Source organism: Acomys minous (genome assembly GCF_964271855.1).
Source record: "Acomys minous genome assembly, chromosome: 5".
NCBI classification, from domain to species: Eukaryota; Metazoa; Chordata; class Mammalia; order Rodentia; family Muridae; genus Acomys; species Acomys minous.
Window position 1 is genome coordinate 68,097,903 of NC_140494.1, and position 26,296 is coordinate 68,124,198.

At 36.4% G+C, this 26,296-nt stretch overlaps 1 protein-coding gene across 1 annotated transcript in view; it reads left to right on the forward strand.

Moving 5' to 3' along the window:
• The window catches only part of GUCY1A2 (guanylate cyclase 1 soluble subunit alpha 2), a 289,208-nt gene that overhangs the window by 167,908 nt on the left and 95,004 nt on the right, over positions 1 to 26,296 (forward strand). Inside the window, exon 6 of the mRNA XM_084781493.1 lies at positions 17,427 to 17,570. Coding sequence (XP_084637619.1) covers positions 17,427 to 17,570 — 144 coding nt within the window. The remainder of the gene's footprint in view (positions 1 to 17,426; positions 17,571 to 26,296) is intronic.

Sequence of the window (26,296 nt, forward strand, 5' to 3'; positions counted from 1 at the left end):
AAATGAAAAAATGTAAAGTATGTTATTTGGTCCTTTGTGACTAAGAGTCATTTCTCTGTCTTCATTGCACCAAAACAAAACCACATTTCTGACAAATTAGAAAATTCAGGCACTTCAAAAAATATTTCAGAACTTGAATCACATTGTTTTATCTTTGGGTAAGATTTTGAAATTTTATTTTAGAATATGTGCTGCTGAAGTGAGCACTGAAACTTCATTTTAATGGGACCAGAGGCAACAAACCTTCTACTACTATGTGTGCCTAAGCTGAAGTAAAATGGACACTATCAGAAAGCAGTGGTGGAATTTGGGCAGACCTAGAAAACTTAAGTGTGTTTCTAGCTGTGTATTTGTGAGTAGGGTCATATCTACACCTCTGTTCAGCAATCATAAACCCAGAATTTAGATGTTTTGACTCTTCTTTCTGCAGATTGAAATGGGAACACTAGCTCTGGGGCAGTGTAGAGTTTGCTTTGTCCAGCAGTTCTTGAGTCAGAGAGCCTGTAGCTTCCTCTGGTCCTCTTACAGTGTTTTCTAAATTAATTTATTACTTTTTATTTTTTAAAGAACTTCATCCTCATATTGTCCTACCTAAAACATATCAGCAAATTAGGTAGGAGAAAAAGTCCAGAGACACCATTAGGAGGCATAAAATCTGGAGGCAGGGTGTAAGAGGATGAGTTACAGAATAAAGAAAGCAGGCATCACATCAAGGCAGAAAGCATGGAATGAGGATCAGTACACAATGGCTCTCAAACTGCCTTGGTCTGACTAGGACTTTCTAGGGAATAGAGGAAACACGTGGTGTCCTCACAGCAGTAAACAGAAGCCAATGTGTATTACCTCCTTGAGGGATGTAGTGATGTCTGCTGAGCTGTTACATGGTAAATCAAATCCAAGATTAGGTTAGTTGTTCCAAGTATTTATGGATGAGCTTAGAATTGATATAATATAAAACTTACTGGATATCTTGACTTACTTGGGAAATCCTTAGGCCAGTGAAAATTCTAATTTGACTTTATAAGCTCTCAACCTCCATAAATCCAATGACACTGCAGTCAGGAAAAGTGTTATGTTCCTCTACAATTAATTCATATAATGTATGTCATTCTGCTTTAAGTTACAAACTGCAAAAAAAATTTCTATTACCTCAATTAATAAATTAGAACTTGAATTTTTCATGGAATCAACTCTTGAAATTAAACCATATTAAGTATATCCTTTGAGAATTTCACATAATTAAAGTGATTGGAGGACCACTCTCTTAGCCTGGCTTTATATGCTTTATGGACTCTAAACACAGATACTTACACTTGCATGCCCAATGCTTCACTCATTATGAAATCTTACCAGCCCAGCAGTAATGTCTTAATTGTGACAGTCCCCTAACTATTGTTGGGAGGTGTCTATATTTCCAAACTTTGTATGCTTTCTACTGCTACAATAGATTTTCCATGCCTGGGTTCTTATTTTTAGCATCTTTTAAATATATTTTTATGATATTTCATTTTTCCATATATATTAATATTATTACAGAAATAAAAAAATACATACAGCAAGAAGAACCATGAAAGCATCAGGAATTACATATGAATGTTACATTCATAGTGATTTGGCTATTTGTATTTGGCAATCTTGAAGAAAACATCTTTCCTATTTTGGTGAGTCTAAAATTCTGAGTGAAAATCAATATCTATCATAGCTCATCTCAATCAACTTAAAACACCTGTGTAGAACTAAAAACATCTTAACCCATAAACAACTAAGCTTAATTGTAAGGCTAAACTGTCTGGTCTTCAACCCCATCAGAGACCTAAGAAGGAATAAAACTTAATTACCTGAGTAAGCCACAAGTGCAGGTTAGCAGCTTCAGAAGAAAAAAAATTACAGAGATAGTTTGCTGGCTGAACAGTTCACCCAAAACTTCCTATAACTTTGAAGCATCATCTTCAGGCTTCTGGCCCAATATATCTGACACACATATTTGTGAGACAGAAACTTTTCAGGACTTGCTTACCTTGTCTTGGCAGAGTTTGGCCATTAACTCTGCTTGCATCTGAACTTGCCCATTTTTAGGCAGAATTCTGTCTGTGGCCGAAACGAGGACATTTTGCCCAGTGGCTTGTTTGTCACATTTGAAGCCATTTTTATAAAGAGTTTTTTTTGACGTCATCATCTTCTTTGTGTGTGTGTGTGTGTGTGTGTGTGTGTGTGTGTGTGTGTGTTTTAAAGAAAATAAACTCTCTATCAGATCTAGAGGCAGAGAAATCCAATGTCAAGACATGCAGCATAGATTTAATGCTGCATCTTCACATTAAAAAGACATTGGAGAAGAAAAGCCCAACTACAGTCTTTTCATTGTGATATTAATCAATCCATAAGAGTGGAGATTTCTTGAGCCACATAGTTTCTTGTAGGCTCAATCTCCTTATATTGTTGTATTGGGGATTAATATTTTAATTATTTTAAAGCATAAATTTTGATATGCACATTCACATCAATAAGTAAACAAAGAATTCAGAAGTAAATGCAGATAAGTGTTCATAATGGAACATTTTTCATAGGAAGTTATCAGTGTATATTTTTAAAGTTACACTTATTCATTTGCTTGTCTATTTATTATGTGTGTGTTCTTTCATGCAAGTGCCATGGTACACTTTTGAAGTCAGAGAACAAACTGCAAATTTGATTTTTGTGAGCTTACCATATGGTTTTGAAATATTGAACTCTGTCTCTCAGTGTTGATAATAAATAATACCCACTGAGCAAATTTCCCAACCCATATTTTTATGTATTTGTTTATATCCTAGGGAAAATGAGAGCCAAGAAAATATGTTTGTAACAATCATCCATGCTTCATACAGATGCATTTGGGGAACCCAAATTTGCATGTTGGATAAGGCACTATATAAAAATCATCCCTTTGTTTATAATCTCCTTTATAAGAAAGAAAAGCAGGCCCTGTCACACGAAGTTTTAAGTCTACAGAATGCTTGGTGGCAAAGACTTTTGTTTGATACTTAACATTGTGGAGCTGCTAAAGCTGCCTGTCCCCTGAATCTCAGCAGAACTTTAGAAAATAAAACAGAATTGTAAGGATGTATTGATGCGGATCCAAGTGCTGACCATGCATGGTGTCTGATCGGCAGGGCGGTGCCTAGGGACCAGGCTAGGAGACACAGGCCCCAAGACCTGGACAGTCGTAGGTGAGAGGGGTCCACAGGGTTTAGAGTACAAGTGGGTCTGGCCTGGGCCACCCAACTGGTCCACATAGGACAGGTACCCAGTCTCCAGAAACTAGATGCATACCTGCTTACCTGCTTGTGAGCTACATCTGTGCTCTGGACTCTGTAGGTGGGACTGAACTGTGGACACTGGAGTGCCAGAATATGGAACTGTTGACGCAGGAGAGAACTGGTATATCTGACCTCAGACGATCTGCCAGTCCACAGAAAACCGCAGGGTTCTGTGGCCACCGGCAGGGTGTCTAAAGCACAGCCCAACCCTTCGGGCTATACCTGTTCTCTCTCTCTCTCTCTCTCTCTCTCTCTCTCTCTCTCTCTCTCTCTCTCTCTTCTCCCTCCCTCCGTCCCTCTCTTCCTCCCTCCCTCCCCCTCTGTCTCTCTCTCTGACTGAACTGTGGGCTACAGAGCACCAGCTTCAGTGTCTTTTGGCACAGCAAGGAGCACAGAGTGTGGATACTGGATCGATCTGACTTCAGAGCACCTCACCAGTCCATGGATGGACACAAGATTAATAGTAGGTGGCCAGGGAGCTGTGGAAATGTTCTCCAGCTAAAGCATGGTAGGCAGTCTATGGAGGACTGAACCAAGGCCCCAGGGCTCCAGTTGCCAAGGGCAGGGCCTCCAAAGTCCAGGCAAAGGCAGGATAGTGGGCTGTACCTACACTCTCTCAGACCAAACTTTGGGCTGCAGAGCATTAGCACCTGCCTCTGCTGGCCCAGGGAGCAGCCCAGGGTGTAGAGGAAAGACCCCCAGAACAGAACCCAGATCATCTGCCTGATCTAGGGAAGGGTTCCCTGATTCCCTCAGGTGAGGGGTCTTGACCTATAGACACCCACCAAGGAACTGCCCTCAACAGCCAATGAAGGACACCATAAAATACTTCCCAACATCAGAAATAGCAAGATAGTTAAAGAGAGACCAGCATAAAAACACAAACAACAAAAGCCCAAATAATATGGCATCTCCAGAACCCAGTTATCACAAAGAATCAACCCTGAGAAGTCAAACAAAACACAATAAAGGAACTCACATCTTTAATAATGAAGATGATAATGGAGGAAATGAATATAATCTATGAACAAATACAGGAAGATGTAGCCAAACAGATTGAGGACATTAGAGTGCCATGACAGAAGCCTATATAGATGAAATGAAGAAATCACTGGAAGAAATTCAGGAAAATACAAAGAATCAGAAGCAGGACATACCTAATATTCTTCAAGATCTGAAGATGAAAATGGAAATATTCATAAAAGCACAAACAGAAGAAAGCCAGGAATGAAAGAACTGAGGGCAGAAAACAGGAACTACCGACGTAAACATCACTAACAGAATTCAAGAGATGGAGGAAAGAGTCATGGGTATAGAACATATAATAGAAGAATTTGATGCAACCATCAAAGAAAATGTTAAATCTGAAAAATTCCTGGCACAAAACATCCAAGAAACCAAGGACACTATGAAAAGACAAAAGCTAAGGACAATAGGAATTCAGGAAAGAGAAGATGCCCGTCTCCAAGGCCCAGAAAATATTTTCAATAAAATCATAGAAGAAAATTTCCCCAATTTAAAGAAACAGATGCATATAAACATACAAGAGGCCTATATAACACCAAAGAGAGTAGATCAGAAAAGAAAATCCTCCTGCCACATAATAACCAAGACACAAAATGTACAGAACAAGGAAAAATATTAAAAGTGGCAAGGGAAAAAGGCCAAATAACATATAATGGCAAACCTATTAGAATTATACTCGACTTCTCAGCAGAAATCATAAAAGACAGAAGAGCCTGGGCAGAGGTCTTGCAAACCCTAAGACACCAGAGATGCCAGCCCAGACTACTATAGTCAGCTAAACTTTCAATAACCATAGATGGAGAAAAGAAGATATTCAAATGACAAAAACAAATTCAAGCAGTTACCTATCCACAAATCTAGCCCTACAGAAATTACTAAAAGAAAATCTATAACCCAAAGTGGCAAATTACAAACAGAATCACACAGTAAATAGAAAACTTCACTGTATCAAACCATAACCAGACAAACACATAAACGCTCTACTACAACAACATCAAAAGCAAAGGACTTAACTGTTACTGGTCATTAATATCTTTCAACATAAATGGTCTCAACTCTCCAATGAAAGCTCACAGACTACCATAATTGATACCTAAACAAGACCAAACATTATTTTGCATTCAAGAAACACATCTAAGGCACAAGGATAGATATTACCTCAGGTTAAAAGGCTGGAAAAAAGACTTCTAAGAAAAAAGACACAAGAAGCAAGCTGGTGTAGCCATTCTAATATCTAATTAAATAGACTATCAACCAAAATTAATAAAAAGAAATGAAGAAAGACACTTCACACTCATCAAAGGAAAATTCAACCAAGATGACGTCACAATCCTGAACATCTATGCCCCCAATATAAGGGCACTGGTATTTTGTAAAGAAACATTAGTAAAGTTTGAACTACACATCGATCCCCACACATTAATAGTGGGAGACTTTAATATTGTACTTTGACCAAAGGGTAGGACAATGAAACAGAAGCTGAAATGAGAAATAATGACAAAAATTGATGTCATGAATCAAATGGATCTAGCAGAACTTTTCACTAAAAAACAAAAGGTTAAACCTTCTCAGCACCTCATAAAACCTTCACCAAAATTGACCATATAATAGATCACAAAGCCAACCTCAACAGATACAAGGAGACTGAAAGAATACCTTGTTCCCTAACAAAACACCATGGACTAAAACTGAACTCAACAACAACAGAAATAACAAAAAACCTACACACACATAAAATCTGAACAAGTCTATATTCAATGACCACTGGGTCATGGAAGAAATAAAGAAAGAAAATAGGAACTTCCTAAAATTCAGTGAAAATGAAAGTACAATATATGTAAATTTATGGGACAAATTAAAACCAGTGCAAAGAGGAAAGTTCATAACAGGAAGTGCCTTCATAAAGAGATTGGAAACATCTCATATAGGCAACTTAATGACACATCTGGTTGCCCAAGGGGGGAAAAAAGATGAAATACCCAAGAGGAGTGGATGGCAGGAAATCATCAAACTCAGGGATGAAATCAATAAATTAGAAAGAAAGAAAACAATTCAACAAGTCAACAAAACCAAGAGCTACTTCTTTGAGAAAATCAACAACATAGACAAGCTATTACCAAACTAACTAAAAGGCAGAGAGGCATTATCCAACTCAACAAAATCTGAAATGAAAAGGGAGACATAACAACAGAGGATGAAGAAATTAAAAATCATTAGGTCTTACTTCAAAAGCCTATACACCACAAAATTCAACAGTCTAAAGGAAATGGACAATTTTCTTGATTGGTTCCACTTGCCAAAGTTGAATCAAGATTAGAAAAATATGGTAAATAGAAGATGCCATCAAAATCTCCCAACCAAAACAGACAAATGAAACAACAAACAAAGAAACAAACAAAAACAGCCAGAGCCAGTGCAAAATTTTACCAGACCTTCAAAGAGGAGCTAATACTGATAGTCTTCAAATTACTCCACAAAATAGAAATGGACAGACCATTGTCAAACTCATTCTATGAGGGCACAGTCACCTTGATACCTAAACCTCACAAATACCCAACTGTAGGCTTTATTTTTTAACAATTAAACTTTATTATACAACCCAACTAGCTTATACAAGAGGGAAAAAAGGTTAAAGGGAAAAAAGAGTGAACCTTCCTTCTGGTATCTATTCCATGGGATTGATCCCTAGCTGTCTCTGGCCTGTGTGTTGGTCCAGCCTGTTTGTTGATCCTCTTTCTGATCCACATGTGCTCAAGCCCAGTCTGACCCTATTGTGGTTCTTTTCTTTCCACCTGTCTGTTTTACATGTGAAGGGCGGTCTCTTTTTTTTATTCATGGTCGATTAGTAAAACAATAGTCTAGTTGGAGTCCCCAGGTCAGCTTTCTGAATTTTAGGCCCAGGATGGCTCCACCCAGTCCATGGTGTGCTCAAGGGTAAAGCCCCCCCCAAGATTGTTTTTACTTGTGACAAAGTTTAGAGTCCTTCCCACACTCAACAAACAAAGAATTTCAGACCAATTTCTCTTATTAACATTGATGCAAAAATATTCAATATAATACTCACAAACTGAATCCAGGAACACAACAAAGTTGTCATTCATCATGACCAAGTATCCTTCATCCAAGGCATGCAGGAATGGTTCAGTATACTGAAATCCTTCAATGTAATACACCATATAAATAAACTGAAAGAAAAAAACACATGATAATCTCTTTAGATGCTAAAAACCATTTAACAAAATCAAAAACCCATTCATGTTCAAAGTCTTGGAGGGATCAAGGATACAAGCAATAATACAACAAAAGGAGATCAAGGGGACCCACATAGAAAAGGAAGAAGTCAAATTATCCCTATTTGCAGAAGATATAATAGTGTACATGAGTGACCCCCAAAACTTCACCAGAGAACTCCTACAGCTAATAAATAAGCCCAGCAAAGTGGCTGGATATAAAATCAACTCAAAAAGTCAGTAGCTTTCCTGTATACAAATGACAATTCTACTGAGAAAGAAATTAGGGAAACTACATCCTTTCTGATAGCCAAAAGTAATATAAAATATCCATGTGTAACTCTAACCAAGCAAATGAAAGACTTGTATGAAAAAAATCTTCAAGTCTCTGAAGAAGGAAAATGAAGATGATATCAAAAGATGGAGAGATCACCCTTCTTAATGGATTATAAGAATTAACATAGTAAAAATTTCCATCTTACCAAAAGCAATTAACAGATTCAATGCAATCTCTATCAAAATACCTACACAAATTTTAAAGATATTGAAAAATTAATTCTCAACTTCATATGAAAAAAAAACCAGAAAACCCAGAATAGCTAAAATAATCCTGTACAATAGAATATCCTCCAGAGGAATCTCCATTCCTGATCTCAAGCTATACTATAGAGCAACAGTAATTAAGACAGCATGGTAATGGCATAGCAATAGGCTGGTTGATCAATGGAATTGAATCAAAGACCCAGAAATAAATCCACACACACATGGACGCTTGATTTTTGAAAAAGAATCTAAATCTATACAGTAGAAAAGGGATACTTTTTCAACAATTGGATGTCTACATCTAGAGAAATGCAAGTAGAAACATATTCACCACCATACACAAAACTCAAGTCCATGGGGATTTAAGACCTTAACAAAAACCCGATACACAAAATCTGTTAGAAGGAAAATTGGGGAAGAACCTTAACTTCATTGGCACAAGAGACACCTTCCTGAACAAAACACCAACAGGCCGGGCTCTAAGATCAACAATTATTACATGGGACCTCATGAGGCTGAGAAACTTCCATAAGGCCAAGGACACTGTCAACAGAACAAAATGACAGCATACAGTCTGCATAAAGATCTTCACCAACCATACATCTGACAAATGCTAATATCCAAAATATATAAATAACTCAAGAAACTGAAAACCACCAAACCAAAAACCCAATTAAGAAATGTGGTTCAGAGCTAAACAGGAAGTTATCAACAGAGGAATATTGAATGGCTGAGAAACATTTTAATAAATGTTCAACATCCTTAGTCGTTAGAGAAGCAAATCAGAATGACTCTGAGATTCCATCTTACACTCATCAGAATGGGTAACATTAAAAACTCAAGTGACAGCACATGCTGTTGAGGTTGTAGAGAAAGGAGAACACTTCTTCATTGCTTGTGCAAATGCAAACTTGTACAACCAATTTGGAAATCAACATGGTACTTTCTCAGATAATTGGGAATAGGACTTCTAAATATCCAGCTATTCCACTTATTGGAATATACCTGAAAGATGCTCTACCGCACAATAAGGACATTTCCTCAACAATGTTCTTAGCAGCCTTATTTGTAATAGCCAGAGTCTGAAAACAACCTAGATGTCCCTCAGTCAAAGAATGGATAAAAAAAAAAAAACCTGTGATACATTTACACTGTAGAATGCTACTCAGCTATTAAAAACAAGGAAATCTTGAAATTTGGCAGCAAATGGATGGAACCAGAAATGATCACCCTGAGTGAGTTAACCCAGACCCAGAAAGACACATGTGATACATACTCACTTATAATTGGACAGTTACCCAAAAGGCATGTCCCTTGAATTCTTCACTTGGCAGGAGACTGGGATAGATGCTAGGACTTTCTATTGAGACTCTATGTGAGAAAGGTAAGGGAGAATGGGGAAATAGAAGGATCCAGAGGGTCCTAGAAACCTACAAGAACACCATCAAGGCTAGCGGATTTGCACCCAAGGGGGTCTGCTCCAACTACTATACCAACCAAGGATAATGCATACCTAGCACCCCTCTTCAGATCTAGCCAATGCTCAGCGCATTCTTCACAGTTGTGTCGAGAGTGGCAACTGACTCTGGCATGAACTCTCCTGTCCCCTATTTGACCACTTCCCCTTGGTAGCGGGGCCTGGTGGCACTCAGAGGAAGGGTAAGCATGCTACTAGGATGAGACCTGATAGGATGTGATTATACGTGGAGGAGGCGGTCCCCTTCTGTCACAGACCTAGCAGAAGGGAATAGGATGAAAGAGGAGATGGGAAGATACAAGTGAGGGGATAACAATTGAGATGTAATTTGAATAAATTTCTTATATAAAAAAGAAAAGATTAATAAATAGTTTATTGATTAATCTAGAACCAGATTTCACATCATGAATAAATTGTTTCCTTTCCTCTTTGTTCCTAATAAAATAGAGAGCTTTTTAAATTACTTAAGTTCCTTCTGCAAATTTATAAGTATGTATATATCATTTTATGTTTCTTCTTTAAATGAAATAACAGCCATACTTACCAAAGAATAACTGGCTTATAGTATCCCAGGAGTGATATATTTTGTGCTTTTGTTGTCAGTAGAGTAACTTCTAAAAACTGAACACTAAAATAATATAGATATTTCTCACTTTTCCAGTAATCTCATTCAATACTGCCATTACACTTGCTACTATGTGATTGCACAGGGAACAGCAGTTTCTCACCAGCAAGTTAGAAGAGTTTCTGGATATTTCTGTATATAAGAAAGCAGATGCCCATCAATGGTAACAAATGTAATTTGAGCATTGTTTTATGAGTAGAAAGAGAGCTAATTTATGTGTGTTTGGAGGTGATGTGGAAATCACAAACATTGTGTTCTGATATCTATATTGCTAGATGAATTATTTTCTCAAATTTAAAGTTCCACAGGGCCCTAAAAATTAACAGGGAGATTTTGTCTCACTGGTATTATGCCTCTGATGAACACATGGACTAGAGATAAAGGAGACCAAAAGCTTTAGTAGACATTAAGAGGGTAGAGGAGTGGTGGAAACATAGAAGTCTAAGCAGCAGTATTAAATTCTGAACCTGAAAATTACAAGGAGTAATAGAGCCTAGTAGGGTGAAATATAGATACAAAAGAAAGTATATGTTACAGTAATGAAAATCTTAATCATCTTAAAGATTTCCATTTGATTTTATGAATGAGGGTATGTACTTGAATTTTGAAAAGAGACAAATAGATTTGTTTCATTAGAGAGAACTTTAAATGTAGGGTAGGATATAGACAAAGAGTGAACAGTCGATAAGTATAGACCGTACTGACCATATTGACATGACTCATATGAGAGACAGTGATAGCAGACCTTGGATGAATAAGTGATGTTCAACAAGTCAGTTTCAGGAGAATGGAGAATGTGTCCATCTTTCTCTATTTAATAATAAAAGCATTTCTGTGCCACGTTATGCAAACAGTTAAGTCATGTTCCTACATTGTTTAGGCATCCTGCATGGCCAATTAGAGCTGACTAGGAAGATTTCTTTTAGAAGTATATAAAGCAACTATTTCTGGAAAAGTAACTTACATACCATCTTTTGTATTTCTTTTATACATTGTTGCAATGAAATATTTAACCAAATCAGCACAAGGAAGAAAGAGTTTATTTTGGCTTACAGTTAAAGATTAAAGAAGACATACCCATCATAGCAAGGAAGGTATGGGAACAGAAACATAAGACCATCAGGTCATATTACTTAGGCAATTAAAAATCTGAGAGAAAGAACAGGAAGTAGGGCCAGGCTCTAATGCCTCAAGGGCCACCCACAGTATTGTCATTACTGAAGCAATACTCCACTGTATAAATATTTATATCCTTCCCCCAAAGTGCCAACATCTGTGGATCAAGTGTTCATAACTGGGCCTAGAGATCACATTTCACATTCATACATTTCACAACACAGCCTATATTGTTTTACTTCATGACAAATATATATTTATATGTATATAAATACATGTATATGTATGTATATCATAATTCTAAGTACTATACTGTAATGTGGGACTCTTCAAAGTGAGAGAAGAGATATCCTCGATTCTTTTGCTTGTGACCTTTTTCCTTCTATTAGGTTTCCTTGTCCAGCCTCCATATGGAGGCTTTTGCCTTGTCTTATTTTATCTTGTTTTGTACTGTTTGGTTAAATCTCTTAGAGGTCTGCTCTTTTCAGAAGAGGAAATAGGGAGAGGGTAGATCTGAGGTAGAGGGAAAGCTGGGGGGCATCTGGGAGGTCTGGAGGGTGGGAAAACTGTGGTTAGGATTATTTTATAAGAGAATAATCTATTTTCAATAAAAGTTTTTATATACCTAGGAAGAAAATAACAAACTTTCTTTCCTAAATAAAGATAAGTCATTGTGCTACCTATAAAATAATTTATCAGTCTTGACAGAACAACAGTTAAGTACACAGGACTGCTATTAAAACCAACCAACAAACATATTTCATTATTAATATAAAAGAAGCAAAGCTAATATCTTCATAAAGAATTGTTTATAACTGCATAAAAACTTTAGTGTAAAAGATGGACTTAGAAGCATCTGATAGACTTGACCCTTGCAAAGGTGCCAAAAAAAAAAAAAGAACAAACCTCATTGTCTGTGCCTATTCTTAATCAGAAGTGATAACCCCTTATTACCTAATAAACACTAAGCTTTAAGAGCATTCTATTATCTTCTTAAAAGACCAGTTCTTAATAGTTTCACTTGATTTACTAATTGGGCCACAATATATTCATGTCACATAGGACCTTAAGTATTTATGGAAAATATGACAGGCATTTAAAATCCTCTGGGGATAGGCTTAAAATTGTGTTAATCAGAAATTTCTAAAAGTAATGGACAGTTTTTCTGGTAAAACAGCATACTATTGTATATCTGTGTGACTGCAGGCACTACAAGCTATGGTTTATTTGTGGAAGTCAGAAAACAGTATGGGGGTATCTATAGGACCCAGATATTGAACTTAGGTCATTAGTTTGTGTGCAGGTGTTTTATCCCCTGAGAGATCTCACTGGCCCAATAATAGACACTTGAGATTTATTTCATACATGATGAGTGGGTGGACTCCAGACAGAACAATATTTTTAGTGTAGACACAGTGGTAGAAGATAGAGAAGGTTTACAAAGAACACTGCACTATCGATTTTGATAGCAACATGTAAATTAGAATGATAGTGGTCACTGAGTTTGGAAAATTGGTATCCAGTTGTTGAAAATCTCCCATATTTATCTTAAGGGTTTAAAACAAAATTTCATTGGATATTCCTGTATATTTTCTTCTCTAACATGATTTAATATTCAGCAATCTTTATAATTAGTGATCTGGGCTCTGGCTTCAATGTTTAACATGACTTATATTCCTTGGATAGATCTAGGTGGTAGATATACTTACTGAAAGCTTATCAGAAAATGAGTTCTCTTTGTGACAGACAGTGATTTGGAATCTGTGAAGAGCATTTGGGAATAGTTCCTAGGCCAAATTGCTGTCCTATTTATATCCATGACCTCCTTTAGGATGCTGTATCCACTGAGCACTGTAAAGATACCCTTAAAGGCAGCATTTGGGTCAGAAACATCTCCAAAATGAGTATAATTAGATTTATTGTTTTAAAGAAGTGAAAGCATGTTTTTCAGGAAGCCCTATCAATCAGTCCTGAGTTAAAATTGTTTCCTTTCAAATCAGTGAATCATTTTGTGTCATTTACTTGCATGTATTCAATGGAATTCAATAAACTTAGCATGGTTGACTGTGTTTTATGCCACAGCATTCTTACCACTTGAGGTGTTAGTATGCATGTATAAGTGTTTGCATGAGCTTGTGTGTGTGTGTGTATTTGTGTGTGTGCATGTGTGTGCATATCCATGCATGCAACACATGCAGCTATGTGCCTGATTCTGTCTCTCCCTCTCCCCCTCCCCCTCCCCCTGTCTCTCTCTCTGTGTTCTTCTGATTATGGATATATTTGACCTAGAAGTTGTAATGTGTGATTCTGGAAAAGTTTATTTCAGAAGCAGAGCTCAGGAGGGGCTTTTTATAGGAGTGTACTTCTTCTTTAGGTAAAGTGAACCGATGGGGGAATACTGTAATATATTTAGCTCATATCATGTTTGGTAAATCATTAAGAAAATGTCTTGCAGCTTGTGAAAATATAGCTAACTGGACCTTAGTAGAAGCTAAACAATTGTTAAATATAGTCCTGAATTTTAAATTTGAAACACTTGCTTTGGTGATATTAAACATTAATGTCCAGTAAGTGTTGGAAATGAGTGCATGGAAGTATTTATGAAAAATTATTAGGCAACCTGATACTAAGGTAATGGACAAGGATATGTGATTAAATCAACATCTAGTATATGTGGAGTCTAAATGCAAGTGCACGCACACACACACACACACACACACACACACACACACACACACAATCATGATTTACATGATCGTGAAAGTAAACTTTCAATGGAAAGTGGATACAAGAAACTTACTCATTTTACCCCCCTTAAGCATTAACTTGAGTAGGACAAATACATTATCAATCAATGTGAATAATGTAGGATATAAATAAATCTTCTAAGTGATATTAAAGTAAAAGAAGTGGACTTACAGCTCTCAAAACTGTATGTATGCCACGTTATAGCAGGATGTGAATAATTTTTATTATAAAATGTAAAGGAAAGATGTTTGAAGATAAGTGAATTCTTCATAGCTTGATAAATATGTAATTATGGCATTACGTTGGACAGAAGTTACATGCTGCACTGACCTTATTTTTTCTCCTATTACATGTTCATATAAAGATAGAAGTTTTTTAGTGTTTATCTAAGTGTAACTCTTCACCTTCCTGATTCATTGAACCATCTTTATTCTTATGTGTTATTCTAAAGCAAGTTGGAAAACCTGATGGTATCTGTTTCATTTAAAACTATGTAAAAATTACAGAAGCAACTGTAAAGGAATTCAAAACACAGACAACTTTTGAACAGTTACTTAGTTATCTCTCTCAATGTTTGCTTGCTTCATTTAAGTTTTGTTTAAATAAACAATACCAAAAGTATTTGGAGATTATATATGATAGATGTATTCACATCTATATCTAATAAACTTGTGCCAACTAGTTATTCTGAAGAGGATTAAAAATGTACACACACATTTATATTTCTATTAAATGTGTAGAAAGTTGTTTTCAATGAATGAAGAAGAGGAAAATCAAGCTTTCGTGGAAAGTCCAATTACACAGTGCTTGGTGTTAATCTATATTTTCAGATTAAATGCTGAATGTGTTAGAAAGAAAATAAAAACAAAACAAAACATCACACAGCTATGTTCCTTTCATGTTTTAAACATCATGAATTCTAGTCACCAAATATATCTATTTATCCTGTTCACAAGGTAGTTTGTGGTTTTCTATATTCTTCATGATAAATTGGTCCCTACTGACTTGCTTTAGTAAGTGATTCCTTAGAAGTTTCACTTGGCACAATTGGGAAGAATCTGTCAGGGCTCCTGGTGAATGTTTGTAGGAGTGGAAGTTTTATTAGCCTTGACTCTGGAAGGTAAGAAGTGGCATGGAATTCTCCTCTCCACCCAATGTTCTACCTGAATGAATCACTCAACATGGATGAGAAATAATTGTTGGTTTAGGTTTAGGGACACATTACTATCTCATGGTGATTTAGCCAACCTATTCCATAAACAACATTTAGAGCTCCCATTGCTTCCATCCCCATGTGGTGAGTGTTTATAAATAATTGTCAGAGTTCCATTTATTAATATATGTCACTTGCTTCCAATGATTTAAATTTCATTTTTATCTGTTAAATATTTATGTGTATACAAGTTTTGCATGCCATGACATGTAGTGCCATCAGAAACTAAACAAGCAGCTCATATTCCCTAGAACTGGTGTCATTGCTGGCTGTGAATCATCATGCTTGGCTTTGAATCTGGTTCCTGTGGAAGAGTAGCTAGCGCCTTTAACTACTGAGAAAGATTTCCAGTCCTGGTGTGGTGGGATTTTACCCAGTTCTTGATCTTGTTATTGATAATAAATTTTGTAACTTCTGGTATTTGGAAATGAAATGATTTGAAATATTTACATGATATCTTGTGAATATCTTAATGAATAAAATGAACACATATGTGTACTTGATATAAATTTATTTCACTCTGTATTTATTCTATAGTGTATTTATATAACTTATCAATTAGTACCATTAGTTCACCTTATTACATTTTCTCGCAAAAGTGCCTTATATAATGAATCTTTATTAATGCTTTTCTGTGTGTGACAGTGTGACCATGATTGCATGTGTATAAACATGTGACCAGGTGCATGTAGACATATATGAGTCTCAGGTACTATTACTCAGGAATGTTAAAACTTGTATATTTCAGAAAGGGTCTCTCATTGCCCTGGTAGATCATAAAATTAACCTGCTAGCTCTCCATCAAGGCTCAAATATTTACAGGTCTCTCCACCCCTAATATAGCACTGAGATTTTAAATATACATCAACACACCTGGCTTTTTATTGTGGTTCTTGGGAGCTCTCAACTTCTTATGCACTTTACCAACTGAGCTATTGCCCAGGCCCTCTCTATTGGTAATAAAATCTTGTGCTACAAGCCCATTTTTCCTAGAAATTTGCTGGAAATGCTAATTAAGGTGATGATAACTGAAATTCTAAGAAGTGGTCAATCAAGAAGTTCTATGTTCAAAATGGCTGCAAAGTTATTCAATCCATTCTAATAAATTACTCCTTTTTAATTTTCATTCATGAAAAAAATAACAAATTAATTTCAAAATACAAAGCCAGCCACCTTCCAAAATTTAAAAATGTGTAAAATAAAGGGACTAAGGACTATGAAGTTAGCTTATTGGATTCCTGTACTTGCTGTTCTAAGACCAAAGTTTGGATCTCTAGACCCCATTTAAAGCTGGACACAAGAGTCTACATCTAACTCTATTAGAAAGAACTATTGATGATTTTACAACAATGCTTTGAAAATCTGGAGCACTTAATATAAGATAAATATTTTAAATAATTTAACAGCAATGGCCAGTTAGAGTGAATCATGACAATAGAATTAGATTAGGGCCAGAAGAGTACCCTAATAAGACCTGATTATTTTTTATGTTCTTGTATGCTTGTGGCTGTTTTTTACTTTCCTATTTAGTATTTTTAAAATAAAATATAATGATATTTTTAAGAGGGAGTCATGACAATGGAGTTAGATTAGGGTCAAAAGAGTACCCTAATAAGACATGATTATTTTTTATGTTCTGGCATATTTGTGTCTGTTTTTTACCTTCCTATTTCATATTTTAAAAATCAAATATAATGAGTTTTTATTTCAGTTCATTTCACTTAGCATTAGATAATGTATATAAAGTGCATAGAATGATTAATAGCAAGAAGTATGAACTTAATAATTTTAGTGTTATAATTAAGAATAAGAGAAATAAGACACAGCATCAAATGACAGATGCATACAATGTAGAAGTCTGTGGTAATTGGGGAGGTAGAAAAATTGAAGATAAGAAACAAAAGCTTTCCAAAGGACTATCAAAGTTTGAAGGAGATGTAATGATGACTCTTGTAAGAGGATGAATTGAGATGTCAGTATTTGATTCTAGGTATTTGTAAACTCTACTGTGATTATACTCAGTTGTCTAATTCCTTAATTTATTGATGTTTCTTGACATGTTTTTCAGCACCATTTATGACTGCAGATAGCTAATCATTTCACCTCTGACTCACTATTATATGTCTGCATTTGGTTTATCTGATTACTGCAGGTGGAAACAATTGGGGATGCATACTGTGTTGCAGCAGGGCTGCATAGAAAAAGCTTATGCCATGCAAAGCCCATTGCCCTGATGGCTTTAAAGATGATGGAGCTTTCAGAAGAGGTTCTGACTCCTGATGGAAGACCCATTCAGGTAACCTGAACAAACTGATATGAAAAACAGACAAACATTTTAATGACATTTTAGCTGAGAGGAGCTATTAGTATTCAGAAAGTTTCTTGAATTATTCTTATTATAGTTGATGAATCTAGTAAGACAGGGAATGACTAGTGCAAACTCAGAGGGCCACTGTGGTCCAAATAGAAAAGCTGTATGGAAGATAAATTACCATGAAGTGAGGAAAGAATGAAAGGACTTGACCAAGGAAAAGACTGTCATGTCAGTGGGTAAGCTTCTGTATTCAAATTAAACTGATGGGGAAAATGAAGAGTCCAGTGTGCTTCATGAGGGTCTAGACCTTAGAGTTCTGTGATTTGTGTGTGTGTTGTAAATCTTGCTTCTTAAAGACACTTACCAAAGGACTTTAAAAACAGCAACAGACATACCACCTGGGTACTGCAATTTTGTAGTAGTATTATTGTCTTATACAAATGAATGGCTGTCTGCAATTTACAGTCTGTCTCTAAGAATGATTGAGTTAATGTAATTGTGTTTCTGCCAATGTCCAAAGAATAATACCAGAATTGCTATTACTACAAATACTGGTCAAACAGATAAGGAGAGAGTAGAGAGAAGGGAAAAAGGAAGAGGAGGGAAGGAGGAAGAGAGAAGATAGATACATGATAGATAGATACGTTCATTCATGCATGCACAAACATTCATACATAGAGGAAAAAAAGGAACAGAGTAAGAGAGAGAGGAGAGAGAAATATCTCTCATAATAACATAAAGAAAGTATAAAGGGGTCAAAAATAGTAATGGCATTATTATATATCAAAATTATCTGAAAGAATTAAACTGACATGATTAAATAAATGAAGCTGGAAAAGGTGAAAAAAAAGATTTGAAAAGGATCCAGAGATGTTTTTGTTCATCAATATATTGTACTAAAAAGGAAGAGAGAACTGGTTGAGTGAGTTTAGAAGCCTGTTATATGCAATGAAACAGAGTAAGTAGGCTAAAAATTAGTACTGAAGAAAATTGGTAGTTATGATACTGGATAATCAGAAGTGAGGAAAATAAGAGCAATGGAGTGTGAAGTGCAAAATATATAAATAACGCAGTGAAGATGATCAGGTCATGCATCCGTGTTCAATTGTATTTGAGCTGAGATACACAGGAGTACAAAAAAACTGTTTAGTAGGATTATTAAAAACACTAGTCAGCTGTGAGACAGGTGAATTCTAAAGGATTCTAGAAAAAATAACACAAAGGAATAAAAACAAACTTAAATACCTCTAAATGAGACTCAAGTGATTCAAAGGAGAAGAATATTTGACTCTAAAGGAGACACTGGTCAGTAGGATTAAATACGAATTATTGAATGAATGGGGACAGTTGTCAACACATGTGGGGAAAATAAATCTGAAATTGATTTGTATATATATATATCAATTCAATGTTAACAACAACAACAACTAACAAAACTATAGTATAAAAGCATAAAGGGGGAAAAAAGATACATACTGAAATAAATATTAAAAATGGTCATCATAAAAGTAAAGTTATATAAATTTTGCTATAATGAAGTTAAAGATTTTCATTTTTACTCTTCACTGAAGAATAAAGAATGACTTCAAAGTCTCCTGAGTGTTTAAAAGCATACATAAATAATAAACTAGTTTTAGTAACCTTACCAATAGTTAGGATCACATAAATAGTAACAAGTCCAGTTCTTTTTCAGCCAGCTCGGTTCACCTTTCACCCTCTGGCAGTGTCCCTATGGAGAGGATCCCAAAGCAGCATTCTGAATGACAGTGGCTGGGTAGAATTACTGTTACAATGCACCTGGAAATATGAAAGTTTAATTTATGCATGCTGTACAACTCAACAACTCTTCTCCTAGAAGTTTGTCCTAGGGAGGTACTTGTGACTGCGTGTGGCAGAAATCACACAAAGGATTATTCAAAGAAAAAATTTCCTAATTGGTTCAATTGGGAAATATCAAAATTATCCATGAACTTTGAATGGATAAATAATGAGATACCTTAGTATACCATACAATTGGGAAAATTAATGACATTTTCTAGTGACATCGATATGAATGGATGTCAAAAAATTGATGTTGCTCTACCAGGGTCAAGTCATACGGGAGGTTAGGGCATGTATGAGGGTGGATGCAATAGCAGCAATGTGTAAATGAGCTATTTATGAGGATTGGGAGTTTTCAAGCCTGACTGATTGACAGTCAGAGTTCTTCTTTCTTTAGATCTATTTATTTATTCACTTTATATCCTGGTTGTAGCCCCCATCCTTCATCTCCTCATAGTCCCACCTTCCTTACCTCTTCCTTATGCCTCTTCTCCTATTCCTCAGAAAAGAGGAGCTCGCATTCCTACCTATGACAGATCATCAAGCCCTATCAGGACCTAATGTATCCTCTTCCCCTGTGGCCTGGGAAGGCAGTTCCACCAGAAGGAAGTGATCAAAAGCTGTGAATAGAATCCATGTCAGGGAGAGGCCCCAGTCTCCATACTAGAGGACCCACATAAAGCCTACACTGCCCAACTGCTACATCTGTATAGGGGGGTCAAGGTCCAGTTGGTTGGTACTTTAATCTGTGCAAGCCCCTCTGGGCCCTGGTTAGTCGGCTCTGTTGGTCTTTCTGTGGCACTCCTGTCACCTCCAGTTCCTTCTAAGGATCCCTTTACTTTTCCACAAGACACCCTATGCTTTGCCCAATGTTTGGCTGTGAGTATCTGCATCATTTTTGACTTGCTTCTGGGTATACTCTGTCAGAGGCTCCTGTCTGTAAGCATAGTGGAATATTGTTAATAGTGTCAGAGGTTGGCTTTCTCCCATGGTGTGTGTCTCTGGTTGGGCCCAACATTGGATATGAATTTCCTCAATCTCTCCACTATATTTATCCTTGCATATCTTGTAGGCAGGATAAATTTTGAGTTGAAGATTTTGTGGGTGTGTTGATGTTCCCTTCCTTCCACTAAGATTTCTGTCTAGTTAGAGGATGTCTTCTTTAGTCTCCATGACTCTTGCTAGGAGGAATCTCAACTAGAGTCACCCCTATATCTTGCCAGGAGCCTAACCAGTCCTAGGTCTCCAGCTTGTCATAGATACTTCTTTATCTGGTTGCTCTTCTCTCTGCAAGCCCTCTCTCCTCCCACCCCCACTCTCCCCAGGTATGATCTCCATCCTCATTTCTTTCAGTGTTCTGAATGAGATATCCCAGACACAGAAAGACACTCATTGTATGTCCTTACTTATAAGCATATTTTTATCCATATAGTACTGGATAAACTCACAGACAAAAAGAAGATAAGTATCAAAGAGGAACTAAAGGATGATGATTAAATCTCACTCAAAAGTGAAAGTAGAATGGACAGCAGAAAGTGAGGGAACAAGGAAGGAGAGGGAACACAGAAAGTAATCTTGGTATTTTTTGCTTTTTTGTCATGTGACACCATAGTGGCCCTGTATAAGTTCACTTTTTTTCTATGAAATGGGGGCCTTAAAACCTTTTTAAATCATTTATCCACACCATTCTTTGTCAATAATTATAAGGAAGATGCTTTTAATTTCATCTGCTGCCAACTTCTTTTGCCCACTGAATATTGTTTAGCTTTTTAAGTTTACTTTGTTCTGATAATCTTGATCCTAAGTAAGTGCAGTGGCAGATGTGCCAAGAGTATTTTTGAATCAGAGCCTCACATGGATGTCTCTCTCATATTAACTAGAGTCACACCATCCAGAACATAAGAAAGAATTTCAAATAGTGCAAGATGAGGATATCTCCCTAAAAGCAGGAGTTGTAATATGCCCAGGACTTTCCTGAGGAAACTTAGAAGCAGTACTCCTGTGAATAGGCATAAATGATGCATAAGACTTTTCCAGCAATCCAATATCCCCAAGTTGTATAAATAATATAAGCCACCCAAGCATGCAGCACTTGGAGATCAAGCCCACAAAATGGGGGACTGCACTACAATGATTGCATCACTCGGCTCAGTTTTGCTGGCATTTTGTCAAACAGCTATACTACCTTTATAACTTTCAGGAATATACCATTATTCCACTCAGTTAAAGTTTAGGATTAACAAAGTAAAAACACAGCTTTTTAAACATACCTGCAGTGATAGAAAAACTACACATTTAAGAAAAGTAATTACTGTCCTAAAATTGAAGAAGATGATTATCTCCAAGTGAAAAAAATGTTGAAGATGAGTTTATAATATGGAAAGTAAACTCAGGCAAAATTATTTACTTCATTGATTTTCATGAATGTGCCAATGCTTGTTTGTGACTGTATCGTAACTGGAGTTATCTGGCCATTCTCACAGTGGGATACTAGGCTGGTATGGAACATTAAAAAGAAAACTTGATTTTATCACCATATTGGAGTTTTTACCTTTATGAATGGCACTCCCATTACTACAGGGAACACAAACTACAGAAATACAATCTTAGCTTTGCTGAAAACTGCAACATCCTGAAACTTTCAAGCCTATCAGCTTGGCAACCTTACTGTGTGGGATTTTTGTTGTATATTGAATTTCTCTAGCAGAAGATATAATGCTTAAAATTGATTTCAGAATTATCAAAACAAACTATGGAGATCAGAAGTATGGCATTATATTGTATAGGATAGCCCTTAATATTCCCATCTGTGGGTTGTAACATTTACTCTATTACATGAATCAGATAATTTTATTAAACCAGAAGACAAAACGTTCATAAAGATGTAATAAGACTAGAGAAGTAGAATTCAAAATAATAAAACCACAGGGGAAAATGGGAGGGAGGGAAGAATGAGAGAATACAAGGGATGGGATAACCATTGAGATGTAACAAGAATAAATTAATAAAGGAGAAAAAAACACAGTGTCAATTCCAGTGCTTTACTAATTTTTCACAAGGGTGAGGTTTTAAGGAAAATAATTTATTTAATTATTTACTTTACATCCAGACAGTAATTTCTCCTCCCTCAATTCCTCTCAGTCCTTCCATCCCCTCAATACTCCCCATTCCTCCTCTATTTCTTGTCAGAAAATGGAAGACCTCCCATGGATGTCTATCAGTCTTGGCATATCAATTTACAGTAAAAAGAATAGGTGCATGTTTTCCTATGGAGGCTAGACTAGGGAGCCCAGTAAGGGAAAGGTTCCCCCAAAGCTGGAAACAATCAGAGACACTCCCTGTTCCTCCTGTTCAGAGTTCCCCCAGGAAAACTAAGCTGCACAATTCTTTCATATGTGCCTAAGGCTTGGTCAGACCCACACATGCTTCTTGGATGGTGGTTCAGTTTCTGTGTGCCTCTATGGGGCAGATTGGATGATTCTATACATTTTCTTGTTGTGCTCTTAATCCTGCAGGTTCCTACAATCATTACTTCCCCCTTTTCCCAAAATTTCCTAAGCTCCACCTTATCTATGGCTGTGGTTCTCTACATGCATATCCATTGGTTTCTAGGTGATGATACCGGTTCCTCTCTGCTAGTACAGCAGAATATCATTAGTGGTGTTCGGTGGAAGCTCTTTCTCATGATATGGGTCTCAACTGGAACAGTAATTGGTAGGCCATTCCCTCAATTTCTGCTCTTTCTTTACTCCTGCACATCTTGAGGGCATGACAAATTGTAGGTTGTAGATTTTGTGTCTTGGTTGGTGCCCAAATCCCTCCAACTGAAGTCTTGCCTTGTTACTGGAGATGGCTGGTTCAAGCTCCATATCTGTCATTTCAAGGACTCTTAGCCAGGCAGCCTCATAGATTCCTGGGAGTTTCTATTTCCCTAGGTTTCTAGCTCCTCCCAGAAATGCACTCCCACTCTGATTTCCAGTTGTCTCTTCCAGTATTTTTTTCCCTCAGTCCTTCCATGATATCCCTTGTTTTTGTCCCCTAAGTAACACGGAAGACTCAGTGGGAGATGCTTGAATATCACTGAGAAGGGAAAATAGAATAGGCATCATAGGTGATAGCATACGTGAGTGGGCAAGTCAATGGAGATTCATTTTTGACTTATGAATTTTGTATTCAAATATGTTTAAGATCAATAAGTTTTGGACGTCTTTAAGCATATCCAGGAAACCTTTTTTCATAAAATGCTTTGTTGTTGAAGCCGAGCTCAAATGTGATCTGCCAACTGTCTGTCTCTGATTATGTGAGTTTTGAATGCTTTGCTTTTATGTTTCAATAATTGTAGAAAAGAAAATTTTCAAGCATGTTAACTTTTAGAAAATAATAGTTTTGCATTTATAGTTCTATGAAGCATCTTGTGATGATGGCTCCCCCAACTCCTCCCATATCTTTCTCACATCCTTATGCAGCCAACTTGATGTTTTACATAAATAAATAAATAAATAAATAAATAAATAAATACAGGGAAACAACAAAATAAAACAGGTAACTGAAAGAAAACCAGTAAGACAAAATAAAAAAGAAAAGCCTCACAGCAAAATGCACAAACACAAAACAAAAAATATGTACGCCATTTTGTGTTGGAGTTCTGAGCTTGGGGCATGCCCTAGAGTGTGGTTTGTGTGCACAGTGACACTCAATTGGAGAATACTAGTTTTCTCTTTCCTAGCAGATAGCGTCATAAGAATAGAACTTTGTGACCACTTCCCCTTTTTGTGCTGGGATATTTTTTGCCTTGAGCCTGTGCAGGTTTTGTGTACCTTGCCACAGTCTCATGTATGTGTTTGACCTGTTGTGTCTGGAAGATGCTGTTTCTTTGGAGTCATACACAACTTCTTGCTCTTACACTTTTCCCTTTTCCCCTTCTTCCTAGATCACTGAGCCCTACGGCTCAGTTCAGTGCTACAAACACTCTCTCTGTACATTGTCCAGTTGTGGATTTATGTATTAATTACTATCCATTGCAAGAAGAATCTTCTCTGATGATGGTTCAGCAATGGTCTTTCTGATCTTGACTATGGATGTGATTCTTTTTTAAAATTTAATTGATTTATTCATATTTCATCTCAACTATCCTCTCACTTGTATCCTCCTGTTCTCCCTCCCTCCCTCTTTCACCCTATTCCCCTCCTCTAGGTCTGTGACAGAAGGGGACCTCTTCCTCCACCATATGGTCACAGTCTAAGGCTACCAGGATGTGATTCTTTAAGGTCCTTCCTTGACTTTCCAACAGTAATTGACGGGCATTTTAAGACAAATCATTTCTCTCCTCACTTGTTTTTTGCCAGGGTAACTGACAGAAACAAAATGAGAATACCAGTGAACATGTCTCTGCTTATTCAGTCTGTAAATATCTAACAAATTGCCCTTGGTTTCTCTTATGAAACTCAAAGGGAACTTTTAGACAATACCTGTAAGTCATATATAATAACTCTGAAAAACTAGTCCATCATGACTTAAATTAAGACTGCATTGAATTTTTTACACACGATATATATGGAATATTTTTAATCATCTGAAAACACAATAATAGAGTTGCAATGACCATTCCACTTTCATTCTTTAGTATGAACTGAATTTCATTCTATTTTAAACAAAGAGAAAATTAAAACCATTTCTGTTCTTTTGTTGTTGATGTTGAGCTAGCTGTATTACAATTTTACTAGAAAACTGTGTTTTTTCTTTTTCTTTTCTTTATTTTTATGAAACTATTCTTATAAGTACAATTTAGTTAAGTTTTTATTCTTGAAATGAAAATTTATCCCAATATGTTTACTGCCCCATTTAAAAGCCAAATACTTGTTATTTATAAATGTACACACTTCAGTATTATAAGCATCAATTAGTATGTTTTATAAACAAATAATAAATAAGAGTTATAAAAATCAAGTTATCCAATAGTTTTTCCTTCACTAAATAGTCTCAAAAGCTATAATTCCTTGGATTAATTAAATATTACAGTATTTGCAAGGAGAAGAATTCTTGTGAATATTAAAATAACCATATATTTCCTTTTCACATGACAATTAAAAATTAATTAAATATTTATTGTATTTAATCTCTTTAAAACTATTATAATCAATGTATTACATAAGATATCTTATACTTATATTCTTATAAAATATCTTATAGTCTTATAATAATCTTTATAATTAATTACTTAAAATCCTATAAATTATATTTTTCTCAAATTTATTTATTTATTCACTTTGCATCCCTATTGCAGCCACCTCCCTCATCTCCTCCTGGTCCTACTCTCTTACCTTCTTCCTCCTTCCTCCCCTCTCTCCCTCAGAAAAGAAGACAACCCCCCCCCAACAACACACCTTGCAACATCAAGTCCAATTGGGCCTAAGCCCTTTCTCTTCCCCTCAGGCTTGACAAGGTAACCTAGCTACGAGGAAGTGATCCAAAAGTAAGCAACACAATCCATGTCAGAGACAACCCCTGCTCTAACTCGTAGGGGGGACCAATGAAGACCAAGCTTCCAATCTGCTACATATATGCAGGGGACATAAGTCCAGTCCATGCTTGCTCTTTTGTTTCTATTTCTGTCTCTGTGAGCCCCATGGTACGTGGTTAGTTGACGCTGTTGGTCGTCTTGTCTCCTTCAGATCCCTGTATCTTTCACCTAACACTTCTACAAGACTCCCCTGAGCTCTGCCTAAAATTTGGCTATGTGATTCTGTGTCTGTTTTAATCCAGTGCTGGTGGAGTCTCTCTCAGGACAGTTATGTTAAGCTCCTGTCTGCAAGTATAGTAGAGTATCATTAATAGAGTCAGGAGTTGTCTCTCTCACATGGGGTGGGTCTTATACACTTAAAGGTAAA